At 39.3% G+C, this 21,306-nt stretch overlaps 1 protein-coding gene across 1 annotated transcript in view; it reads left to right on the top strand.

Annotated features, from left to right (window-relative positions):
- MAGI2 (membrane associated guanylate kinase, WW and PDZ domain containing 2) overlaps positions 1–21,306 on the top strand; it is a 1,467,824-nt gene that overhangs the window by 1,330,915 nt on the left and 115,603 nt on the right. Inside the window, 2 exon segments of the mRNA XM_010848097.1 lie at positions 1,183–1,402; positions 1,811–1,954. Coding sequence (XP_010846399.1) covers positions 1,183–1,402; positions 1,811–1,954 — 364 coding nt within the window.

Here is a 21,306-nt window from a genome sequence, read left to right as displayed (position 1 = left end):
CTGAAACTCCAGTACTTTGGCCACCTCATGTAAAGAGTTGACTCATTGGAAAAGACTCTGATGCTGGGAGGGGTTGGGGGCAGGAGGAGAAGGGGACGACAGAGGATGAGATGGCTGGATGGCATCACTGACTCGATGGACGTGAGTTTGAGTGAACTCCGGGAGTTGGTGATGCACAGGGAGGCCTGGTGTGCTGCGATTCCTGGGGTCGCAGAGAATCGGACACGACTGAGCGACTGAACTGACTGACTGACTGAATGGTAGGCATTGACTGCTTCAGCCCTTTTGGAACCTGGAAACTCCTCATTTTAGAGCAAGTTGGATCTACAAAACAGAACTTAAAACCTAGTTTTGGCCTCTTTTGCAAAGAGTCGGACATCACTGAGCGACTGAACTGAACTGAACAGTGACTTTCTGCCTGATTTGTAGTTAGTGATTATACTTTACTTTCACTCCCTTAACCTCTGTAAGATACTCAAATTCTGCAAGCTAACAGGTTAAACTAACCTTTAATTAGATATTTGTAGGGCTTCACTGGTGTCTCAAATGGTAAATAATCCACCTGCAGTGCAGGAGACCTGGGTTCAGTCCCTAAGTTGGGAAGATCCCCTGGAGGAGGGCATGGCCATCCTCTCCAGTATTCTTGCCTGGAGAATCCCCGTGGACAGAGGAGCCTGGTGGTCTACAATGGGGTCACAAAGAGTCAGACATGACTAAGAGACTAAGCACACAGCACAGGGTATTTAGAGATCACTTAAATTGTCTTTTCATGAAGTAATGAATGCTGTGTATGTGTGAGAAAGAGCGAGAGAAAAAGAGAAAAACTCAAAGAGTTTACTGATATTAAGACAATCTGCTGTTTGGGTATGTATAGTTAAGTATGTGAGTTAAGCTGCAGTGGCACAGCTTTTAAACTATCAAGTCAAAGAAGGTGGTCCATAAAGTTCTGATTGACCATCACTTTTACTTTGATGTCTTAAGTGGCCAAGTGAAAAGTATATAATAGGGCATTTGTCAAAGATTTTCAAATAATGCTTATCATTTATTTAATCTTCTTGTAATCCTCCATATGCAAAAGAACCACCAATAGGTGTGGCTTGTACATTCTTGGAGGTCCTAAGATTATTCTAATCTCTTTAGAATCCTGAGATACCAAAGCAAGTTTCATTTTCCTTCATCTAGTTACAGGTCAGAAGTAAAAGCGAGGCAAGATGTGAAACCAGACATCCGACAGCCTCCATTCACGGACTACAGGCAGCCTCCACTGGACTACAGGCAACCCCCAGGAGGGGACTACCCGCAGCCCCCACCCTTGGACTACAGGCAGCCTCCGCTACTGGACTACAGGCAGCACTCCCCAGACACCAGGCAGTTCCCTCTGTCAGACTACAGGCAGCCCCAGGTACCTCAAAGACCCCACTGTGTTCATTTCATTTTTCTAATCAGCAGACCTGTACTTCTCACACACACACACACAACTCAGGTACATTTATTTATGGTGGTCAGCAGCGGTGAATGAGAAAATTCAGAGAGATAATACCACTGAGGCCTATGTGCAGTAGTTACATGTTTTCCACATAAATGGATAAGAACTAAAGTCCACAAGCTACGCAGCAGTTATTTTAATGACCAAGGAAACTGTTCTGATCTGCTCAAACCTTTGGAATTTTGTCTTGAAGTCAGATTACTCCTCACGATATCTCGTCAGTTGGATCACAGTAACTATGAGAGAGGAGAACAGAGGGACTGACCGCAGAAGCTTCTCTGATATTAAACAATTGTTCATTCCATTTTCTCCCCAACCCCAAAGGATTTTGATTATTTCACTGTGGACATGGAGAAAGGAGCCAAAGGATTTGGATTCAGCATTCGTGGAGGAAGGGAGTACAAAATGGATTTGTATGTGCTGAGATTAGCAGAAGATGGGCCAGCAATAAGGAATGGAAGGATGAGGGTAAGAACGTTCTCTTTTTATAGAATTGCTTAATTCTGAAAGAAACACCTATTGTGGTATTCATGCGGTGCTAAAGCCCATTATTAAGCAAACTGACTTGGGGTACATGTTGCCTTCTTTCCATTTCACAGTCCAGTATTCTAAAGGTTTGGCTAAACAATGTTTAAGACTTATCTCTCATTTTCTTTCTTATGTCTTCTAATTGACAACTCTCAGTATGATGGTTTATGTATATGTTTCTCTAAAGAGCAACTTAAAGAAAATGGACAAAGTAAACAAGTCCAAGAGATACCTTGAAATGCAAATGTGGCTCCATAATCTTTTGTGTGGTTTGAGGATTGAGTTTTCATCTGAGACTGAATCTTTTGAAATTTATTTTTAGCGTCATGGTTTTTTCTTCACGTGGTTTTGTGTTTCTTTGGAAATAGTTCTTTTGAGTTGACTGACTTTGGGTTTGATATTGGGCAAAAAGAAGCAGAGAACAGAGGATGAAGCTTCTTGGATAAATGTTGCCCTTAAAATGGTAGCAGCCCAAAATTTTCCAATTAGAGTGTAAGTTGAGGGTAGATTTTTAATATAATAGTTACTTTGAGGCATCTAGTTAATGCATAACTAAATCTTCACCTAGGGGTACAAGGCAACACTTGACAGAAATATAGAACATTAGTCAGTTTCTCTATAAAATGTCATCCAGGAAGCACACACTAAAGGTTAGTTATTATAAGTAAAATCTAGAATTATTCTCGTCCTCCCTCCTTGCCCTTTAAGTTAATACAGAAAAGCTGTGGTTCTTGAGTTCTAGAGCCTCAGATTCTTCTACTGTTTTACCACCCAATTGCTCTTGGCAATGGAATGAACCTGTTATTCCTGCCACCAGGTCTGCCGTTTCTGTAGTCTCATTTTCGAGTCAGTGAATCATCCACAGTGCAAAAGTAGAAAGTGCAAATGGGTCTATTTTTCTCCCTCCCTTCACAATCCTTTGACAACTGGGGAGTCTCCAGGGGATTTGAACCCAGGCAAGGCTGACTGCAGAGAATAACAGCCCCTGCCCTGATTTAGCCCCAAGCTCCTCTTAACATCCTCTGCAAGTGGTTTTAGGATTAGTCTCTACCTGGTTTCTTGGCTCCCAGCTTCCCTGGGGTGGGCAACAGAAGAGCACTTTCTTAACATGCTGCAAAGCCAACTCACAAGTGGTTCAATAGAATGAAATTAATCTTTGTAGTACAGGTGAACACAGCACAGCGCAGAAACTGTGAGTTAAATGACCAGAGCTCCGTGAGAGAGGACAACCCCACCACCAGCCCACAAGTGGATTTTAGAGTCAGGGGCTCCAAAAGGTGGCCACAATTTATAACAAATGGTCTAGTTGACTTCTCAATATATTCAGTTCTCCCAAGGCACAGAAGCCTAAGTATAGAAGCACTCTTGCGTAAAAATGAATATTCTTTCTTGTAGAATTTAAACCAGAGCAGTAGTTCTCTGCTGTGTGGTCCCCTGGCATCAGCTTCCCCTCGAGGGGACATGTTAGTTAGCAGCACAACATGGAGCCGCATGTCCTGAATGTGCATCTCAGGGCCACTGAATCAGGAGCTCTAGGATTAAGGCCACCAGGCTGTGTTCGTGCGATCCATCTCCCGATGAATCCGGTACACGGTGACGTTTGAGAACCACTGAGCTGGAGGGAAGCTGGGGTGACATAGGTGTGGCACAGTGAGGACGTGTGTGACCCAGGCTCTGTTCATTCCCCCTAGATCCTGTCCAGGGAGTTTTCCCGTCCACTGGTTTACCTCAGGTCTCTAAATCCATGTAAAAACAGATTTAGAATTCTGTAGACAGGTGCTCAATTTTATGAAAGCTGTTTTTCTTCTGGCAGGTGATAAAAATGAGTCTTCTACCCGGGTTTCAAAAAATGGTACTTTCACTCTTTGTCAACGATTATAAAAATCAGCAATATTTCCTCATTTTCTGTGTCATTTTTATATAGCAACGTATTCTTCCTGTGTACAAGCTGTCCAAAAGAAGTTATTATGGCCAGTTTTAGATATTATGGGTCTTTATTTTGGACTACTATATACATATATATTTCTAACATTTAATTCTCAAGGAAAACAAGTCACTTGAGAGTCACAGAAATTCTGGGGATCAGATTTTACTGGTTGATTTTATCTCTGATCTTTAAAATAAGGCTAGGACTTGTCAGGGATGACTTTTTTCTACTGTTATGGTTATACTTAATATTCAGACTTTTTTTTTTTTTTTTTTTTTACTCATGGATTCTTATGGCACCAACAGAGAACTTGTCTAGGGTAACAAACTCCATGTTAGGGAAGAAAACTACTTCACCATATAAGTTCACAAGTACTTATATTAGCTACTTTGAATGTGATAAATATTTTGTATCTACAAAATTAAAGATCAGCAATTGTTCTTGATCATAGCACATAATTAATTCAGATTTTATTTTCATGTTTGATATCAAATTTCATCACTTAAAGCTAATCTTTTCTACCTTCATTAGTATTTACTAATTAGCAATAATGTTTATTTCACAGATATGTTTAAATTATTTCAGCAAGGAACAGGATAGATTAATATTTGCACAACTCAGTGGTTTGATTACTTTAAAATCATGCATAAACTGGATAACATATAGGTTACCAATATGGGAATTTAACAAATAAAAGTAATTAGGAATTCATTTTTCATCTTACTATAACATCCCCCCTTTATACCATTGTTGCCCAGGTCTATATCTGTGTATATATGAATCTGGGCAACAGTGGTAAGATCTACATATTTATATATATATATTTATATATATATATATATATATATATCTCTTAAAAATCTGTGCAGATGATCCTTATAAGGCAGCTGCTCATTCCATGGGTATTATGGCTTGGTTTAGAAAGTTCCAAGACCTCTAAGAAAAGTAGGTGAACTAGAGATGCATGAGCTACATTAAAAATAAGTTCAAGATGAGAAGCTGCTGCTGCTGCTAAGTCACTTCAGTCGTGTCCGACTCTGTAACCCCAGAGACGACAGCCCACCAGGCTCCCCCGTCCCTGGGATTCTCCAGGCAAGAACACTGGAGTGGGTTGCCATTTCCTTCTCCAATGCAGGAAAGTGAAAAGTGAAAGTGAAGTCGCTCAGTCGTGTCCGACTCCTAGCGACCCCATGGACTGCAGTCTACCAGGCTCCTCTGTCCATGGGACTCTCCAGGCAAGAGAACTGGAGTGGGGTGCCATTGCCTACTCCCAAGACGAAAAGCTAGCACAGGTTTTTCCCAACCTTTAAACCAGTCAGGCACGTTTCTCCTTGTTAATTGTGATTTCTTCACCTTCATTCTTAATGCATTATTGACTAAACATGCTCTTCATGATCAAGTAATTTTGGAACACAGTGTATAGCTGCCCCCACCTTTTTTGTGATCAGAAATAGAAGGGGAAATCAGGAAGTATCTGGTAATAGCATGGTGTCTTAGATTTAACTCAGTACAGTAAAATTGCCCAACTCAGAATCACTACACAAGAGCTAGGTGATTCTGAAAAATCATTTCATGTAATAGTTAATGAATTTCTGTGCCTGAGGATTAGGGCTGTAACACTAATTTTGAACACTGAGTTAATGCACAGGTGTTAGCCTCTGAACCTGAGACTTTTCTGGGTGTTTTTTGTTAGTCTTGCTTGTAGGACAGTGGTGGTTTGTGCCAGTTTAGTAGTACAGGACTTTGCTGAGATTACAGAGAAGCCAGGTAAAGTGAGAGTCAAAGAAGGTGGCTAGCACCAGTGTGAAAGCATCCCCCTTATACTGCGGAGTCTGATAAATGATGCCATAGATATGGATTTGTAAAGAATGTGCTTAGGCATCCGAGTGACCTCCTGGACATCCAAGAGAAATGACAAAAATCTTCCCTCCTCTGGGGTTCTCTCATGGATCTGGTGAGAGACAGGTAGGCATATCCCAAAAGTGGGTCCCAGGTGAAGTATTTCACTCTTGTCTTTCTGGGCATCTGCAGCAGGAACAGTTATCTTAGCAGAGATCTTTGGCAAATTAGACTGTCTGACTTTCAAATTGATTAAGAAGTACTCGCAAAGAACATTATTTTTTCTTCTTCTTCTTCCTTGGAAAGTACTATACGTTTACTCAATTTTTTGGTTAAATAAACACTTTCTTTCCACTTGAAACAAGAGTCAGATCAGGCAAGCATCCTGATAGTACTTTTCCTAGTAAGGTCAATGGATTCCTTCAAAATATGAGAACATACCAAAAGCAAACCACAATCAGAAAGTAGGGAGGAAAATAATGACTCTTTCTGAGGGTCAAATGCACAAGGCAAGTCTAGATACAGGGGAGAGGATAAGAAAATCTTTTTCAGAAGATCAATTTGTTGCTTATTTTAAAAGGTTCTAAAAACCCCTTTATCAGAAATGTATAAGCGTAACAATAAATGAATTTAAAGATTTACTAAAAATATAACTATTTTGATCCCTTCTAAACCCGCAGCCCTCTCTCAATCTCCAAAAAAAGCAAACATGATGGAAATGGCAACCCACTCCAGTATTCTTGCCCAGAGAATCCCAGGGACAGAGGCTACAGTTCATGGGGTCACAAGAGTCGGACACAACTTAGCAACTAAACCACCACCAACAACCGTTTAACATCAATACCTATGAAACAGGAAGGATTATATCTATTAATACCATATAGAGTTGTTGGGAAAGTGTAAGCAGTTTTTCGGGAAGTAGAATTGATTTTTCTTATTAAGACAAAGAAGTGAGGTATTAATTTATGAGTGACTGACATTATTGAGAGACTTATACATGAGAACATGTCATGAAATGGAGCTTGAATAGCATAGTGCAATTAGAATAAACACTATGAAAAACAATGTGAAACATAATTTCATGAAATACTGACTTTATTTAAAAAATTAGCGAGTAGCAAGTTTTGACTTTAATTACTAGCTAATGTTTTAACACTATGTAATAAAAATTAAACACACAAAACAATCTGTAAATGTAGAAAATAAGGGGAATGGGAAATAGAAACATAATCATCTTGTCTGATTGCTCTTCCTTAGTCATTCAAGAAGGGTGACATCAGAAGAGAAACACAAGTGACATTCAGATTTCAAGGAAAAGTTTAAGAAGGGATTAGAACATATTAATAATCTGTTTTTAAAAGAAGACTTTTTAAGTTTATAAAAGAGTCTAATAAAGTTGAGAGGGATAAAATGTTCATAACTGATGAATAAATCTCTGGTACGAAGCTCTTAGGGACACAATCTAATTAAAAACTGAGTATAAATAGAAAGCACAGGCAAAGAATAATGACTGTATGAAGTGACTTACCGGTGAAGCTCAGTGAAGCAGGAATCTAAGAAATCAAGAGACTTCTGGAGGGAAGAGATAGTGCTTAAAGAAAAATCTGAGAGTCAAGTTAGAAGACATCTGAAAAGAGATCAAGTTTGAAAGGTAAAATGTTTCCTTGAATATTTACCTTGAAAAGGTAAACTATTTTCCTGTTTTCATAAAAGTAGAATACATTTCCTACTTCATAAAATGCTTTTTTTATTTTCAAGAAATAGCATCACTTTTCGCTTCGCCACCTTAATAACTGGGTAGTAGCTATCTGTGCCTACTTAGCATTGCATAAACTTATTTATAAAATGGTTTATCTTCTTCCTGAAACTCATATGTGACAAAGTCAACCAGGAGTGGGCCTTGAGATCACCTACAAAAATTTGTAAGACTGAACAATGTGTGAAAAAGATACTGCTTACCCATCATTTTCTTTCTTTTTTAATGAAAAAGCAACTTCCCTGATGGCAGCTTCTCTTAAATTCATCACCTCTCCTGTGGACCAGACACGGCTAGCCTGTGACTATAGAAAGTATTCTACTTTATATTGTTTTAATTAAACATAAAACCAGAAGAACATTTCTAACATATGTAATAGTATAAACACTAACAATAATTCAGGCACCCATGAGCCCTTATCCCAACTTAAAAAAGCAGAACATCTCCAGTCTCCCATGATTCCATTCTCCTCCCACTCTCCAGCCCCCAGAGGTAACCAGCACCCTAAATATTATCATTCCTTCTGGTCTTACCACACATGTATGTACCTCTCAACTGTATCATTTAGTTTTGTACACTTAGTGAACTTTACATGAATGAATCTTACTGTACATGTTCTTCTCTGTGGTTTACTTTTTATATATTATGTTCATAGCACTCATCCAAGTTGATGCATGAAGATGTAAATTATGCCATTGTATGAATATGCTACAGTCTCCATTAGTTATAAATGGAGAGTTGAAGTTTTCTGTATTAGTGGACACTGGACTTTTTCCAAATTTTTTTTTTTTTTTTTGCAACTAATACTATCCTTGTATATACTTCCTGCTGCACATATGCACAACTTTCTCTAGACTAGACTATATACCTAGGAGAGCATATATTTAACTAAATAATACAAAGATATTTTCCTAGGTGGTTGTACAAATTTATACTCATACTGGCAATATGAAAGTTTCCCTTCCTTTACATCCTCACAAGACTTGTACTTCAGGCTTTTAAATTCTTATTCTGGTAGGTAGAAAATTATATATAAATGCAAACATAAACCTATTTCTTGATTACAAATAATATTTCTTTTCTTTTCTTAGGTTTATTGGGCTTTATTTCCTCCCAAATAAAGATGTCTATTCATATCTTTACCCCATCTTCTGTTAAATCATTCCTTCTTTTCATATTGATTTTGAGCCAAGTATTTATATGTTCCTGATGATGGTTTTTCGTTGATTGATGTGTTGCAAATATCTTGTTCCACCTTATGGCTTGTAGTTTCACTTTCATTATGATGCCCTTTCATAAACAGAAGATCTTAATTTTAGTGTAATTGACTTAATCAGCCTTTTCTTTTATAATTTCTGCTGTCTGTGTCATCTTTGAAAAATCATTCCCTAAGTCATATTCTTGAAGACCCCCTACATCTTCTTCTAAAAGTCTTATAATTTTGCTTTTTCAAATCTGTCTTTAATTAGGTAGAATTGATTTCTGCGTGTGGAAAAAGGAAGAAATCCAATTTCAGTTTTTCCATATGGATAACCACCTGTCACAGCATCATTTATTGGGTATCCTCTCATTTCCCTGCAATCTGCAGTGACAGCTCCATAGTAAATACGATGGGCTGTTTATAGGTTCCTTATACTGCTCTACTGGTCTGTTTGTCTATACCTACATCAATACTATACTTATCTACCTTTTAATAAGTCTTGAGTTTTGATGGAGAAACTTCCTATCCCCTCATCCCCAGACATACATCTTAATTCTTCAGGAGTGTTTGAATTTTCTTGGACCTTAGCTCTTCCATATAAAATTTTAGCAGTTTCTTGTCCTATTGGGTTTTTATTGGAATTGCTTGGAATCTATAAATAAAAGTGGAAAACCTTGTATCTTTATAATATTGAGTCTTTCTATCTGTGAGCATGATATAATCTATTTATTTTGATTTTCTATAAAGTGCTTAAAGTTTCATAGTATTTTCCATAATTTTGATAGATTGATTCTAAGCATTTGCACATTTTCTTAATACTTTTACTCTTGTATTTTAATGTAATATTGAAATTAACTGTACCAATAAAAAAAAACAGTTGATTTCTGTATATTTATCAGTTGTATCATACAAAATTACTAAATTCATATTAATTCAAATAACTTATCTGTAACTTCCTCTAGATTTTCTACATAGATACTCACATTTTCTGTGTCTTTCAAGTCCTTTTATTTATTTTTATTATTTTATATATTTATTTACTTGGTTTTCAGTATGATGCTAAATAGAAGTGGTCAAACAAGCACTCATATTTAATTCTAATCTTAAAGGGAATGCTTTCACCATTAAGCATAATGTTGAATGAATTTATATAAAAACCTTTATCAATTAAGAATGTTCCATTCTATGGATAAGGAAGTTTTGGTACATACATGCTGCTGCTGCTGCGTCGCCTCAGTCGTGTCCGACTCTGTGCGACCCCATAGACGGAAGCCCACCAGGCTCCCCTGTCCCCGGGATTCTCCAGGCAAGAACACTGGAGTGGGTTGCCATCTCCTTCTCCAGTGCATGAAAGTGAAAAGTGAAAGGGAAGTCGCTCAGTCGTGTCTGACTCCTAGTGACCCCATGGACTGCAGCCCACCAGGCTCCTCCATCCATGGGATTTTCCAGGCAAGAGTACTGGAGTGGGGTGCCATTGCCCTCTCCATATACAATGGAATATTACTCGGCCTTAAAAAGGAACAAATTTGAGTCAGTTGAACTGAGGTGGATGAACCTAGAGCTTGTTACACAGAGAGAAGTAGGTCAGGAGAAAAATATCATATATAAATGCATATATATGGAATCTAGAAAAATTATACTGATGAACCTATTTGCTGGACAGAAATAGGGACACAGACACAGAGCACAGACTTGTGAACACAACAGGGCCAATTGAGAAAGTAGCACTGAAGCATATACATTTCCGTATTAAAATAGATAGCTAGTGGGAAGTTGCTATACAACACAGGCAGCTCAACCCAGTGCTCTGTGACAATCTAGAAGGGTAGGATGGGGGTGGGGAGGGGTGGAGGTTCAAGAGGGAGGGGATGTATGTATGCTCAAGGCTGATTCACATTGTTGTATGGCAGAAATCAACACAACATCTTAAAGCAATTATCTTCCAATTAAAAATAAATTCACAAAAAAGAATATTCCATTCTGTTACTAGTTTGCTAGATAGTTAATTATGAACACATGTTGAATTTTGTGAACTATTTGTACATCCACAGAAAACATATAATCTTTTCCCTTTGATATGCTAATTAATATAATTAAGAATATTATTCATATATTAATGGAATTTTATGTTAAATCATTCTTGATTTCTCAGATAAACTATATTTATTCATGATAATCTTTTTGATGCATCATTCAATTCAATTTTCTGTTATTTCCCTTAAACTATTTGCAGCTTTATTCTTAAGTAAGATTAGCCTGTAATTTTCTTTTCTTGAAGTGTTGGTGAATAATTTCAACATTAGTGTTATACTAGTCTTATTAAGTGAGAAAGAATAATCCCTTTTGTTATTGTCATCATTGTTGTTATATGGAAAAGCTTATGTAAGTTGAGAATTGTCCTTGAGTGTTTGGTAGGATGAACCTGTAAATCCATCCAGATCTAGTATATTTTCTTTGTGTGAAAATTTTAAACTACATTATGTTTCTATAATAATTAGGGTATTCTTTAGTTTCTCTGTTTCTTCTTGGATCAATTCTGATCATTTTTTTCTGATAATTTATTTCATCTTAGTTTTCAAAGTTTCTATAAGATTATCTTATTATATTTTTAATATTTAAAGATTTTTGTTTATGTTCCCTTCTCATTTACCTGACTATTGCATATGTATGTATTCTTTCTGTTTTTCTTTGTTAATCATGTCAGGGGATTTGGCCATTTTTTTATTCTTTTAAAGAACCAGCTTACATATTTGTTCTCTGGCTTATTCATTTATTTTTATATTTGATATTTCCTTGGCTCCATTTTCTTTGGGTCAACTCTGTTCTTATTTTTCTTGTTCCTTAAGTTGAACGCTTAGATCAGTAGTTCTGAAGTTTTCTTTATTTCTATTAATAATGTACAAATTTAAGGCTGTAGTTTCAATATATAGTATGCTCATTTTTTTAAAGTTCTAAATATATTCTGATTTCCACTATGACTCATTCCACTGTTTTCTTTTTTATTCATGGATTATTTAGAAGATGTGTTTGGTTTTTATTCCTAAGAGTATGGGAATTTTTTGGTTAGTTTTCTCTTCTTAATTTCTAATACAATTCCATTGCCATAAGAGAATATATTCTATATGATTTCAATTTTTCAAATTTGTTGTGGCTTACTCTTCAAGCTTATGTGTATTCAGGTTTTTTATATGATCCATATGTGCTTGAAAAGAATGTAAGAATGTGCATTCTGTAATTATTGAGTGCAATATTCTATAGCTGTGTTTACCTAAAGCTTAGGTATTGTGTTATTCAAATAGTCTCTATTCTCAATAATTTCTATCTGATATGTTATATATTGAACTAGGTGCTTTAAACATTTTTTTGTTAAAAATCTTGTACATTTTTCTTTGATCTGTCAAGCTTTACTTTATGTTTACTGTGTTATTTGGTACTCAGATATTTGTTATATTTTCCAGGTAAATTGAATCTTTTATCATATGCAGCAACCTATCACATCTCTGTCAGTGCTTTTTACTTTCAAGTCTGTTTTGTCTGATATTAGTAAGTACACTAAGTTTTCCTTATCTGGTGTGTCTTCTGTCCTTTGCTTTCAACTTTTTGTGTCCTTATATTTTATGTGTTTCTCTGGTCTATGTAGCTATTTTTGAATTTTTTAAACAATATGTCTTCACTAAATCATTATAGTCAGTTTACATTAATTTTGATTACCAATAATTTTATTTGATCCTATTGTTTATTCTGTTCCTTTTCTGTCCCACTCTTTTTGTTCTTTTTAGCTTACTTTGAATAAGTCTTTGGGTTTCCAGTTTATGCAGGTATCTCCTATTTACAGGGCCAAGCTGTATTTTCTATTCCTGATGCCCATCCATCAAAATGGAAACAGGTTTCCCAGAAAAAGGTAAAACTCTGTTTGGCATTTGTTTGCCTCCTAAGAGTCCTACCTACATTCACTTTGTTTTTGGCATCAGAGGAGCCTTTAGTTTCTTGCCTGTTCAGCAACGGTAATTTGGGTTATCTAACCCAGCATTTTGCTAGAAGCAAGTTTATGTCACATATATCCTTAATGACCAAATTATGGTTCCTAAAACTATCTCCTGCCTTAGAACCATCAATTAATCTCCCTCTCAGTGTCTCTATGTAAGAACCCCAGAGGGTACCCTCCATGTGTCAGCTACAGTCATTCTGTAGCCTGTCTTCTTCTCCATCTCCAATTCCACTGCCCTCTGCCCATATAGCCACTGATGAGTTCTTGCTCCAGCCCTGCTGAGACCTCCACAGCTTGGCCCTTGGGTGGGCCCAAGGTGTCCAGCCCCTGTGATGTGCACTCTGCTGGGTTCTGGGCAGAGAGAAGCATGGCTCCCTCCTCACCCCCAGCCACTCTTTGCCTCCTCTGCACTCCAGTAGCTCTGCTTTGCCCACAGTCTCACAAAGCTTAGGGGTGGTCACAGACTCACTGCCTGCAGGAACCAGGTAGGGAACAGAACAAGTGAAGAACACAGGGCCCTTGGCCTTCCTAAGGAGCAGCCTCTACTGCCAAGGCCAACTGTGAATCTGTGGGAATGCTGTCTTCCTCCTTTTAAGTCTTCAAACTTTCAAGAGAAAGCAAAAATCTGTATTCTTAAGAATTAGCTAGACTTGAAAAAATTTTTCACTTAAAAAACCTGCACAAGCCAAACAAGTCTCCAGAAGGTGTGGGGTTCACAGCTACCCCATTTACGTCATCTATTGTAGACAGATCCTAAAGCAAGGGGGAGGCAGAATGGCTGAGGGCAGGGATGGGGAAGCAGCTCCTATTCTAGGGACCCAGGGTCTGGGGACCCAGTGCAGTTAGCCAGTAGTATGCTGGTGTAACTAGTACTCTTGTTTTTTCTTACTCCAGTATTACTGGTGTAACTTTTAGGAGAAGTGAATGCAGGACCGCTCAAAATGTTTCAGCATTGTGCATGGTGAGGAAAATCTTGGGAAAATTTTGATCTTCTGCCTCCTCTTTGTACTTGAATTTTTAAAGATGGTTTTCACTCCTAGAAAACTTATTTTGATGGCCCAAAATGATTTTGTGTTTGTCATCTCCTGCCAGATCCTAGAGAAATCAGTTCTGAGAGGGGCCATGTTTAGTAGGGTGCATATTCCTGCTGACCGTGCAGAAGAACCCAACTTTATCTTCCATGGACCAGTATTGTTTGTCCAGGCCATGAATGCATGGCCTGCATAGCTGCCTGAATCTGCGGAGGAGCCCTTTTCATATCTAGCTTCATCCTGCCGTTGAGTTTGAGTAGCATGGACATATTGTCTTGAATGAATATGCCCTGAGTCTAGAGAAACAAAGCAAAGAATCTGTCTCCCTTAGCAACAAGAGACTCTCTCACACAGAATTTCCCCACAGGAGGAAAAAGTTAGGTTAAAAACAGTGAGATACACCCATCCATGGGTCTTGGCTTGAAGAGTCTATCTCTGGTAATTGACATATGTCTGTAAAGAACTACATTCACTTCATTTATGTTTAATCATCTAATCTAAGGTACTTTCATTGTCACTTAAATTCACTCAGTTTCTTCCTTACCTTGAAGGCTGGCTTAGAAGGAAGTTCTTATCTGTCTTAGTGACTTCTTAGGCTACTCCCTACATTGGTCCCTTTCCTTCTTCCTCTGTCTACTCCTCCCTTACCAGGAAATATGGGGTACTAGAATGGCAGGAGCTTGGAAGACCTGATATTCAAACTGGCTCAACAACCCACTGCCTATCTAGCTCTGACCTTGGACGAGTTACCCTGTCATATAGCTGTTTCTATAGCTCCAAACAAATACCAGGCCTCCTGTGGGCAGCTTCAGGGGTACACACATTGGGGAAAAAGTGTCCTCCTAGCCAGCATGACCAGTTGAATCAACCCTAGCAACTCATAGAATGATAGCATGTCCACATATCCCATAAGTTATTCAACAGAATCAATTTTATTTATCTGTAAAATGGGAAAATATTTTCCCGGAAGGGGAAAATGCCTGCTTCAATATTCCTGAGTTTCCATCTGTTCTTTCTCTTTCTCCTGCTCCTCAAGGCTTATGCTTCTATTAAAATACTCAGTAGTCTAAGCTGGAGATACAGAATGCATTTTTTTTTTAAGTAAATGTGGAGATCAAGAGGCCATGAAAGCTTTGAAAAAAAAAATCAACATGTATTTACCTCCCCCCTCCCCCATCTATTAGATAAAGTGGCTCCTTTTGAAAATGCAAAAGGAGCACTGGTCTATCTGCCCAGTGCTTAAAAACCTTCAGTGGCACCCCATTTCTTTCAGGGTAAAGATTAGACCCACCCAAGGCTGTCCATACCCTGCATGTTCCAGCTCTGTCTCCCTCCCCAGCTCAGCTCATCTGGGTCCCCTGCTTTCCATGCAGCTGACAACCAGGCTCTCTCAGTCTCTGATAGTTCACGTGCTTCCCTCTCCTCTTCACGAGATTATCTCCTCCTTGTCTTTCTCATCCCAGCTCAAACATCTCATCCCCAGAGAAGGCTTCTCTTCTCCCCTCTCTGATCAGATCATATCTGCCTGTCACAGGCGCTTCATAGCATCTTTCCTACTGCTCGTTTTACATTTATGTGTGATTGCGTTATGACGTTTGTCTCTCTAGAATATAAGCTCTGTGGGAGTGGGAGCCATGTTGCTCTGTGCTCCCCACTGTATCCCTGTACCTGACACATGGTGAATGCTCAGTAAACATTTACTGCTGAATGAATGCATGAACAGAAGCCTTTGAAGGGCAGGATACAATAAGCAAGCTCACTAAGTTTGGGGATAGTTTGTAATTTCCTCAATTCTGTCTCGTTGCAACAAAAATTTGAAGCGACGGACAGACCAGTGTTACAGCTCAGTTTTATTTAGAAAGTAAAGGAAAATACATCCTTGAGGCATGAGGGCATGCCGACCCAAAAGACATGAAAAGAGAGGCCTCTGTCCCAATTTTGGCTCCTCTTTTTATGTTTTTCTCCTCCCCCTGGGCCTGCCCTGTGTAAATTAGGCTAGCCAGGAGTGCTGTTTGTTTTACCTGTGGTCCTAACTCCAGTCCTCCTGGGACCTTCCTTTGTTCTATTTTTGCAAGCTTTCCCCTTCCTTGTCTTTTAATCACTGCCATTCTGGGCTCCTTTTTCCTATTCTAACTACCTAACATTAAGTACCTGACCACAAAGGCACCTGATGGACCAGGCCGTGGGACTTCATAGATAACTAAGTATATGAATACACAGGGCAAATTCAGTCTAACTCATGGTGAGCTTCTTATGCCCTAGTGCCTCATTGTAAATGCACCATTGTTTTGAGGCTGTATTTAATTATTACAGATTTTGCAGTGTCAAGGAGATGGTATATGCAAAACCTTACTGTGCCTAATATTATTTAAATACCCTTAATCTTAAATTACATGACAGTTCATGTCTTGCCTTCCTGGTCTGTAAACTCCTTATCACCAAATGGGAATGACAAGGTAAGAGTGGAAAATAAGATAAAATAAGGTCAAACAGGAAATAATGAAGAACCTCAAAAGCATGAGATATGTGATACATGACAGAATAAAGGGTTACAAGACAGGTGTGCCGGAGCCTATTAGAAAAGGTCCACAGGAGAGCAGTGTAGTTGGCCGAATGATGGAACAACAGAGCTTGGCAGAATATTCCAACTCTGCAGAGCTGAGTTCCTATCAGGTCAATGCAGATAAATGAGGTAAGGAGTTGATAAAATCGAGAGCACGAGAGAAGAGAGATAACAAGTGCTTAAGAGAAGAATAAAGCAGTCTAACTGGAGAATCAAAGCAGTTGTCTGGGCTCAGGTAGATCATTTCAGGAACCCTGCCTTGCAGAGATCACCTACCCGATGTTTCATCACCTTCGGGTGCTGACACTCAGTAAACACAGAAAGTTTATCCTGCATGAAGTGTGAGCCTTTACATGTCATCACAGCCCTTATCACTCAGCCGCCCATCATCTCTCAGCCGTCACTCTGAATCACCCTTCAGATCATCTGCAAAAGTGAGGTTTTCCCTTTATTGTTTGATTCTGCTCCGTGCCTTTTATGAAGAAAAAGAAAAACCCCCTCACAAAGATCAAATCCATTACCTTTCTATTTTCAGAGTCTGACCTATGAACGCTGTTAAATGTGCTATGTGAGTTCCTTTCAGGAATGAGGAGAGCGTTGCCTTGATTAGAGAAGGAGCCATAGGCAGCAGAGCCAGCTCACTGGCTCTAGACTCCATTGTCAATTATTTAAGGCTCATTATCCCACTCGGGAAGGGCTCCAGTTTCTCTGCCCTGTTTCTTCTTCTATGGGATGTGCAACTTTGAACCATTTCAAAAGCAGCTTCCCATGAGGGCTAGTTAAAGGTTTGATAAGAAATCAAAGGGTTAGTGTTAGGATTGCATCTTGGTGGGGAAAGACACAGAAGAAATTGAATAAATTGGAAGTTAAGAGAACCTTTGCATTTTAATTATTCTTTTTTTTTTTTTTTTTTGCCTATGGAAAAGAATGAGAACATTTACAAACCACTGCTGTGATCTGACAAACACATTTTACTTGCCTCTTCAATGAGAGGAGGATTTGTGAGTATAGATTCCTCTTTTCTACTAAATCATCATTTCTCCGTCTGTATCTGAGAATAAATCAAGATTTCTTCCCTCTTCATTCTTACAAAGTGTCTTCCCAGTGTTTATGCAAAATTGGTATTCTGCCTGAGATTTTTTTTTTTTTTTTTGTCATCCCATCTTTCCCCTAGACCTAAAGCTTTTCTTCTGAGTAGGTAGAGAGTCACTCGGTTTGCTCTGTCTACTCCTCTACTTCTCTTTTAATCAGGAAAATGGACACAAAATGCATCTTGATCCTTATGCACACAGGACTTTGCACAGCAGAGCAAACAGTACTGCCCTTATCTTGACACAATGCCATCTTAGTGTCTTATGTCTTTGTGTAATGATCTGCTAAAGGGGTGACTGTGCCACTAGTCTTTAGGACCCTGTCAACAATATTAGTCTATTGCAGGATGTAAAGGGGATTCTTCAACCTATTAGCATGACTTTGCCTTATTCTTCTTGAGAGAAGAACAACTGAGCACAGAAAGGGAAATTAAAGTCAAATGAACAGCAGAGCAGTTCAGAAGCTCTCAAGAGGCAGGCTCTCTTGTCTTCAAATGTGAGTCCAGGTCATTCATGCTTCTCCTCCGTGGTGCCCTGGTGTCTTGCCCTTGGGCAAAACAGCATCCTCAGTCCACAGCCTGTTCATTCCCTGGGGCTGCTGCTTGGTGCCTGCACTATTGAACAAAGAAATGGCCTCTGTTCCTGCCTGCAGAAGGTTGCTGCCTCCTTCTCTGGGATTAAAAAGGTCGTTACTGTGTCTGGCTCCTGACTGATTCAACTTGACAAGATACTGGTTTTTCAGTAAGTTCTTCTGTATATTGGAATCCGCCAGCTGTTTTTGACCCTGTGTGAAACAGCACAATCTCCTAGGCAGGCTTGTCTCATTACTGGCCAGCTTTAGGAGTTGTGGACTGACATCCCTTCTAAATGCCTAACCTGAATTTCTGACTGCCTGTTGGATGTCCAAGTCACTCATTTTCCATTTCAAACCAAGAAATTTTCCAGTTCTTGACACAATGCCATCTTAGAGTCTCACTTCTTTGTGTAATGATCTGCCAAAGCAGTGACTATACCACTGGTCTTTAGGACACTGTCAGCAGTATTAGTTTCTTGCATGAAGTAAAGGAGATTCTTCAACCTATTAGGGTGACTTTGCCTTGTTCTTCTTGAGAGAAGAGTGATTGATCCCAGAAAGGGAAGTTAAGGTCAAATGTAAAGAAGCAAAGAGAGGCAGTATTAATGACTACTGAAAAGTGGGTCATTTCCAGATATCATCTTCCTAGCTAAAGAGAGAACAAGCAAGGAAGACTGAGAGGTATACCTGATACCAGAGGGAATTGGGGAGCAAACTGCTGAGTTAGTGCTTGGAGTTAGCTATTCAGAGTGTGCTGGGTCCCGAGCAGAGGCTGGCGTGAAGGAAGCCAGAGCACAGTGCCTCAATCTGTCTTTCTGGAAATGGATATATACTTCAAGGATGTTATTGTTGTTCAGTCACCCAGTCATCTCCAACTCTTTGCAACTCCACGGACTGCAGCATGCCAGGCCTCCCCGTCCCTCACCATCTCCCAAGGTTTGCCCATGTTCATGTTCATTTTTACCATGCAGCCATCTCATCCTCTGACACCGTCTTCTCCTTCTGCCCCCAATCCTTCCAAGTATAAGGGACTTTTCCATTGAATTGGCTGTTCTCATTAGTTGACCAGAATACTGGAGCTTCACCTTCAGCATCAGTTCTTCCAATGACTATTCAGGGTTTATTTCTGATGGGTTTGATCTCCTTGATGTCCAAGGGACTCTCAGGAGTCCTTTCCAGCACCACAGTTCAAAGGCATCAACTCTTTGGCACTCTGCCTTCTCTACGGTTCAGTTCTCACAGCCATCAGTGACCACAGGGAAGACCATAGCCTTGACTATATGGACTTTTGTCAGCAAAGTAGTGTCTCTTCTTTTCAACACACTGTCTAGGTTTCTTACAGCTTTCCTGCCAAGAGGCAATCATCTTCTGATTTCATGGCTTCAGTCACCATCCGCACTGATTTTAGAGTCCAAGAAAAGGAAATCTGTCACTACTTCCACCTTTTCCATTTGCCATGAAGTCATGGAGCCAGATGCCATGATCTTAGTTTTTGTTGTTGTTGTTGTTGTTGTTTTTTTCAATATTTAATTTTAAGCCGGCTCTTTAGCTCTTCTTCTTCCCATCAAGAGGCTCTTTAGTTCCTCTTTACTTTCTGCCATTAAGGTAGTATCATCCTCATATCTGAGGTTGTTGATGTTTCTCCCACCTATCTTAATTCCAGCTTGTAACCCATCCAGCCTAAACTTTCTCAAGAAGTACTCACGTGTGAGTTGAATAAAGAGGGTGGCAGCACAACCCTGTTATATTCCATTCTCGATCCTGAACCAAGCAGTTGTTCCATAGGGTTCTAAATGTTGCTTCTTGACCTGCACAAAGTTTTCTCACAGTCAGGTAAGATGGTCTGGTATCCCCATCTCTTTAAGAGCTTTCTACAGTTTGTTATGATCCACACAGTCAAAGACTTTAGTGTAGTCGACAAAACAGATACAGATGTTTTTCTGGAATTCCCTTGCTTTCTCTATGATCCAGCAAATGTTGGCAATTTGATCTCTGGTTCCTCTGCCTTTTCTAAACCTAGCTTGGACATCTGGAAGTTCTTGGTTCACGTAATGCTGAAGCCTAGCATGCAAGATTTTAAGTATGACCTTAAACTAGCATGGACATTGAGTGCAATTGTCCAACCATTTAAACATTCTTTGGTACTACCCTTCTTGGGAATTGGGATGAGGATTGACCTTTTCCAGTCCTGTGGCCACTGCTGGGTCTTCCAGATTTGCTGACATATTGAATGCAACACTTTGATAGCATCATCCTTTAGGGTTATGAATATCTATACTGGAATTTAATCATGTCCACTAGCTTTATTGACTGGAGTGCTTCCTAAGGCCCACTTGACTTCATACTCCAGAATGTCTGGCTCTGGGTGATTGACCACACCATCATGGTTACCCGGTTCATTAAGATATTTTTTTTGTACAGTTCTTCATGTGTTCTTTCCATCTCGTCCTGATCTCTTCTCTGTCTACTAGATCTCTACCACTTCTGTCCTTTATTGTGCTCATTTTTGGGCAAAATATTCCCTTGATATTTCCAATTTTCCTGAAGAGATCTCTGGTCTTTTCCCTTCTGTTGTTTTCCTCTATTTTTATGCACTGTTCATTGAAGAAGGCCTTTTTGTCTCTCCATGTGAATCTCTTGAACTCTGCATTTGTTGGAGGTACCTTTCCCTTTCTTCAAGGATCCTTATGTCAAATCCCAAATTATACATTCTTGTCTTTAATTTCACTGCCATTGTCACGATACAGACCCTCATTTGTTAGCCAGAAATGTCCCAGTAAACAGATAGGTCCCACTTGTCTCCCATTTCTCCTGCTCATTCTTTATACTACCACCCAAATTATATATTCCTAAATTGCAGGTATAATCAAATATCAGTTTAGTTCAGTCACTCAGTCGTGTCTGACTCTTTGCAACCCCATGAATCACAGCATGCCAGACATCCCTGTCCATCACCAACTCCCGGACTTCACTCAAACTCGTGTCCATCAAGTCGGTGATGCCATGCAGCCATCTCATCCTCTGTCATCCCCTTCTCTTCCTGCCCCCAATCCCTCCCAGCATCAGGGTTTTTTCAGTGAGTCAACTCTTCGCATGAGGTGGCCAAAGTATTGGACTTTCAGCTTCAGCATCATTCCTTCCAAGAACACCCAGGACTGATCTCCTTTAGGAGGGACTGGTTGGATCTCCTTGCAATCCAAGGGACTCTCAAGAGGCTTCTCAAACATCACAGTTCAAAAGCATCAATTCTTCAGTGCTCAGCTTTCTTAACAGTCCAACTCTCACATCCATACATGACCACTGGAAAAACCATAGCCTTGAC

Source organism: Bison bison, unplaced genomic scaffold, assembly GCF_000754665.1.
Source record: "Bison bison bison isolate TAMUID 2011002044 unplaced genomic scaffold, Bison_UMD1.0 scf7180017864260, whole genome shotgun sequence".
Taxonomy (NCBI): Eukaryota; Metazoa; Chordata; class Mammalia; order Artiodactyla; family Bovidae; genus Bison; species Bison bison.
This window is presented reverse-complemented; position numbering and strand designations above follow the sequence as displayed.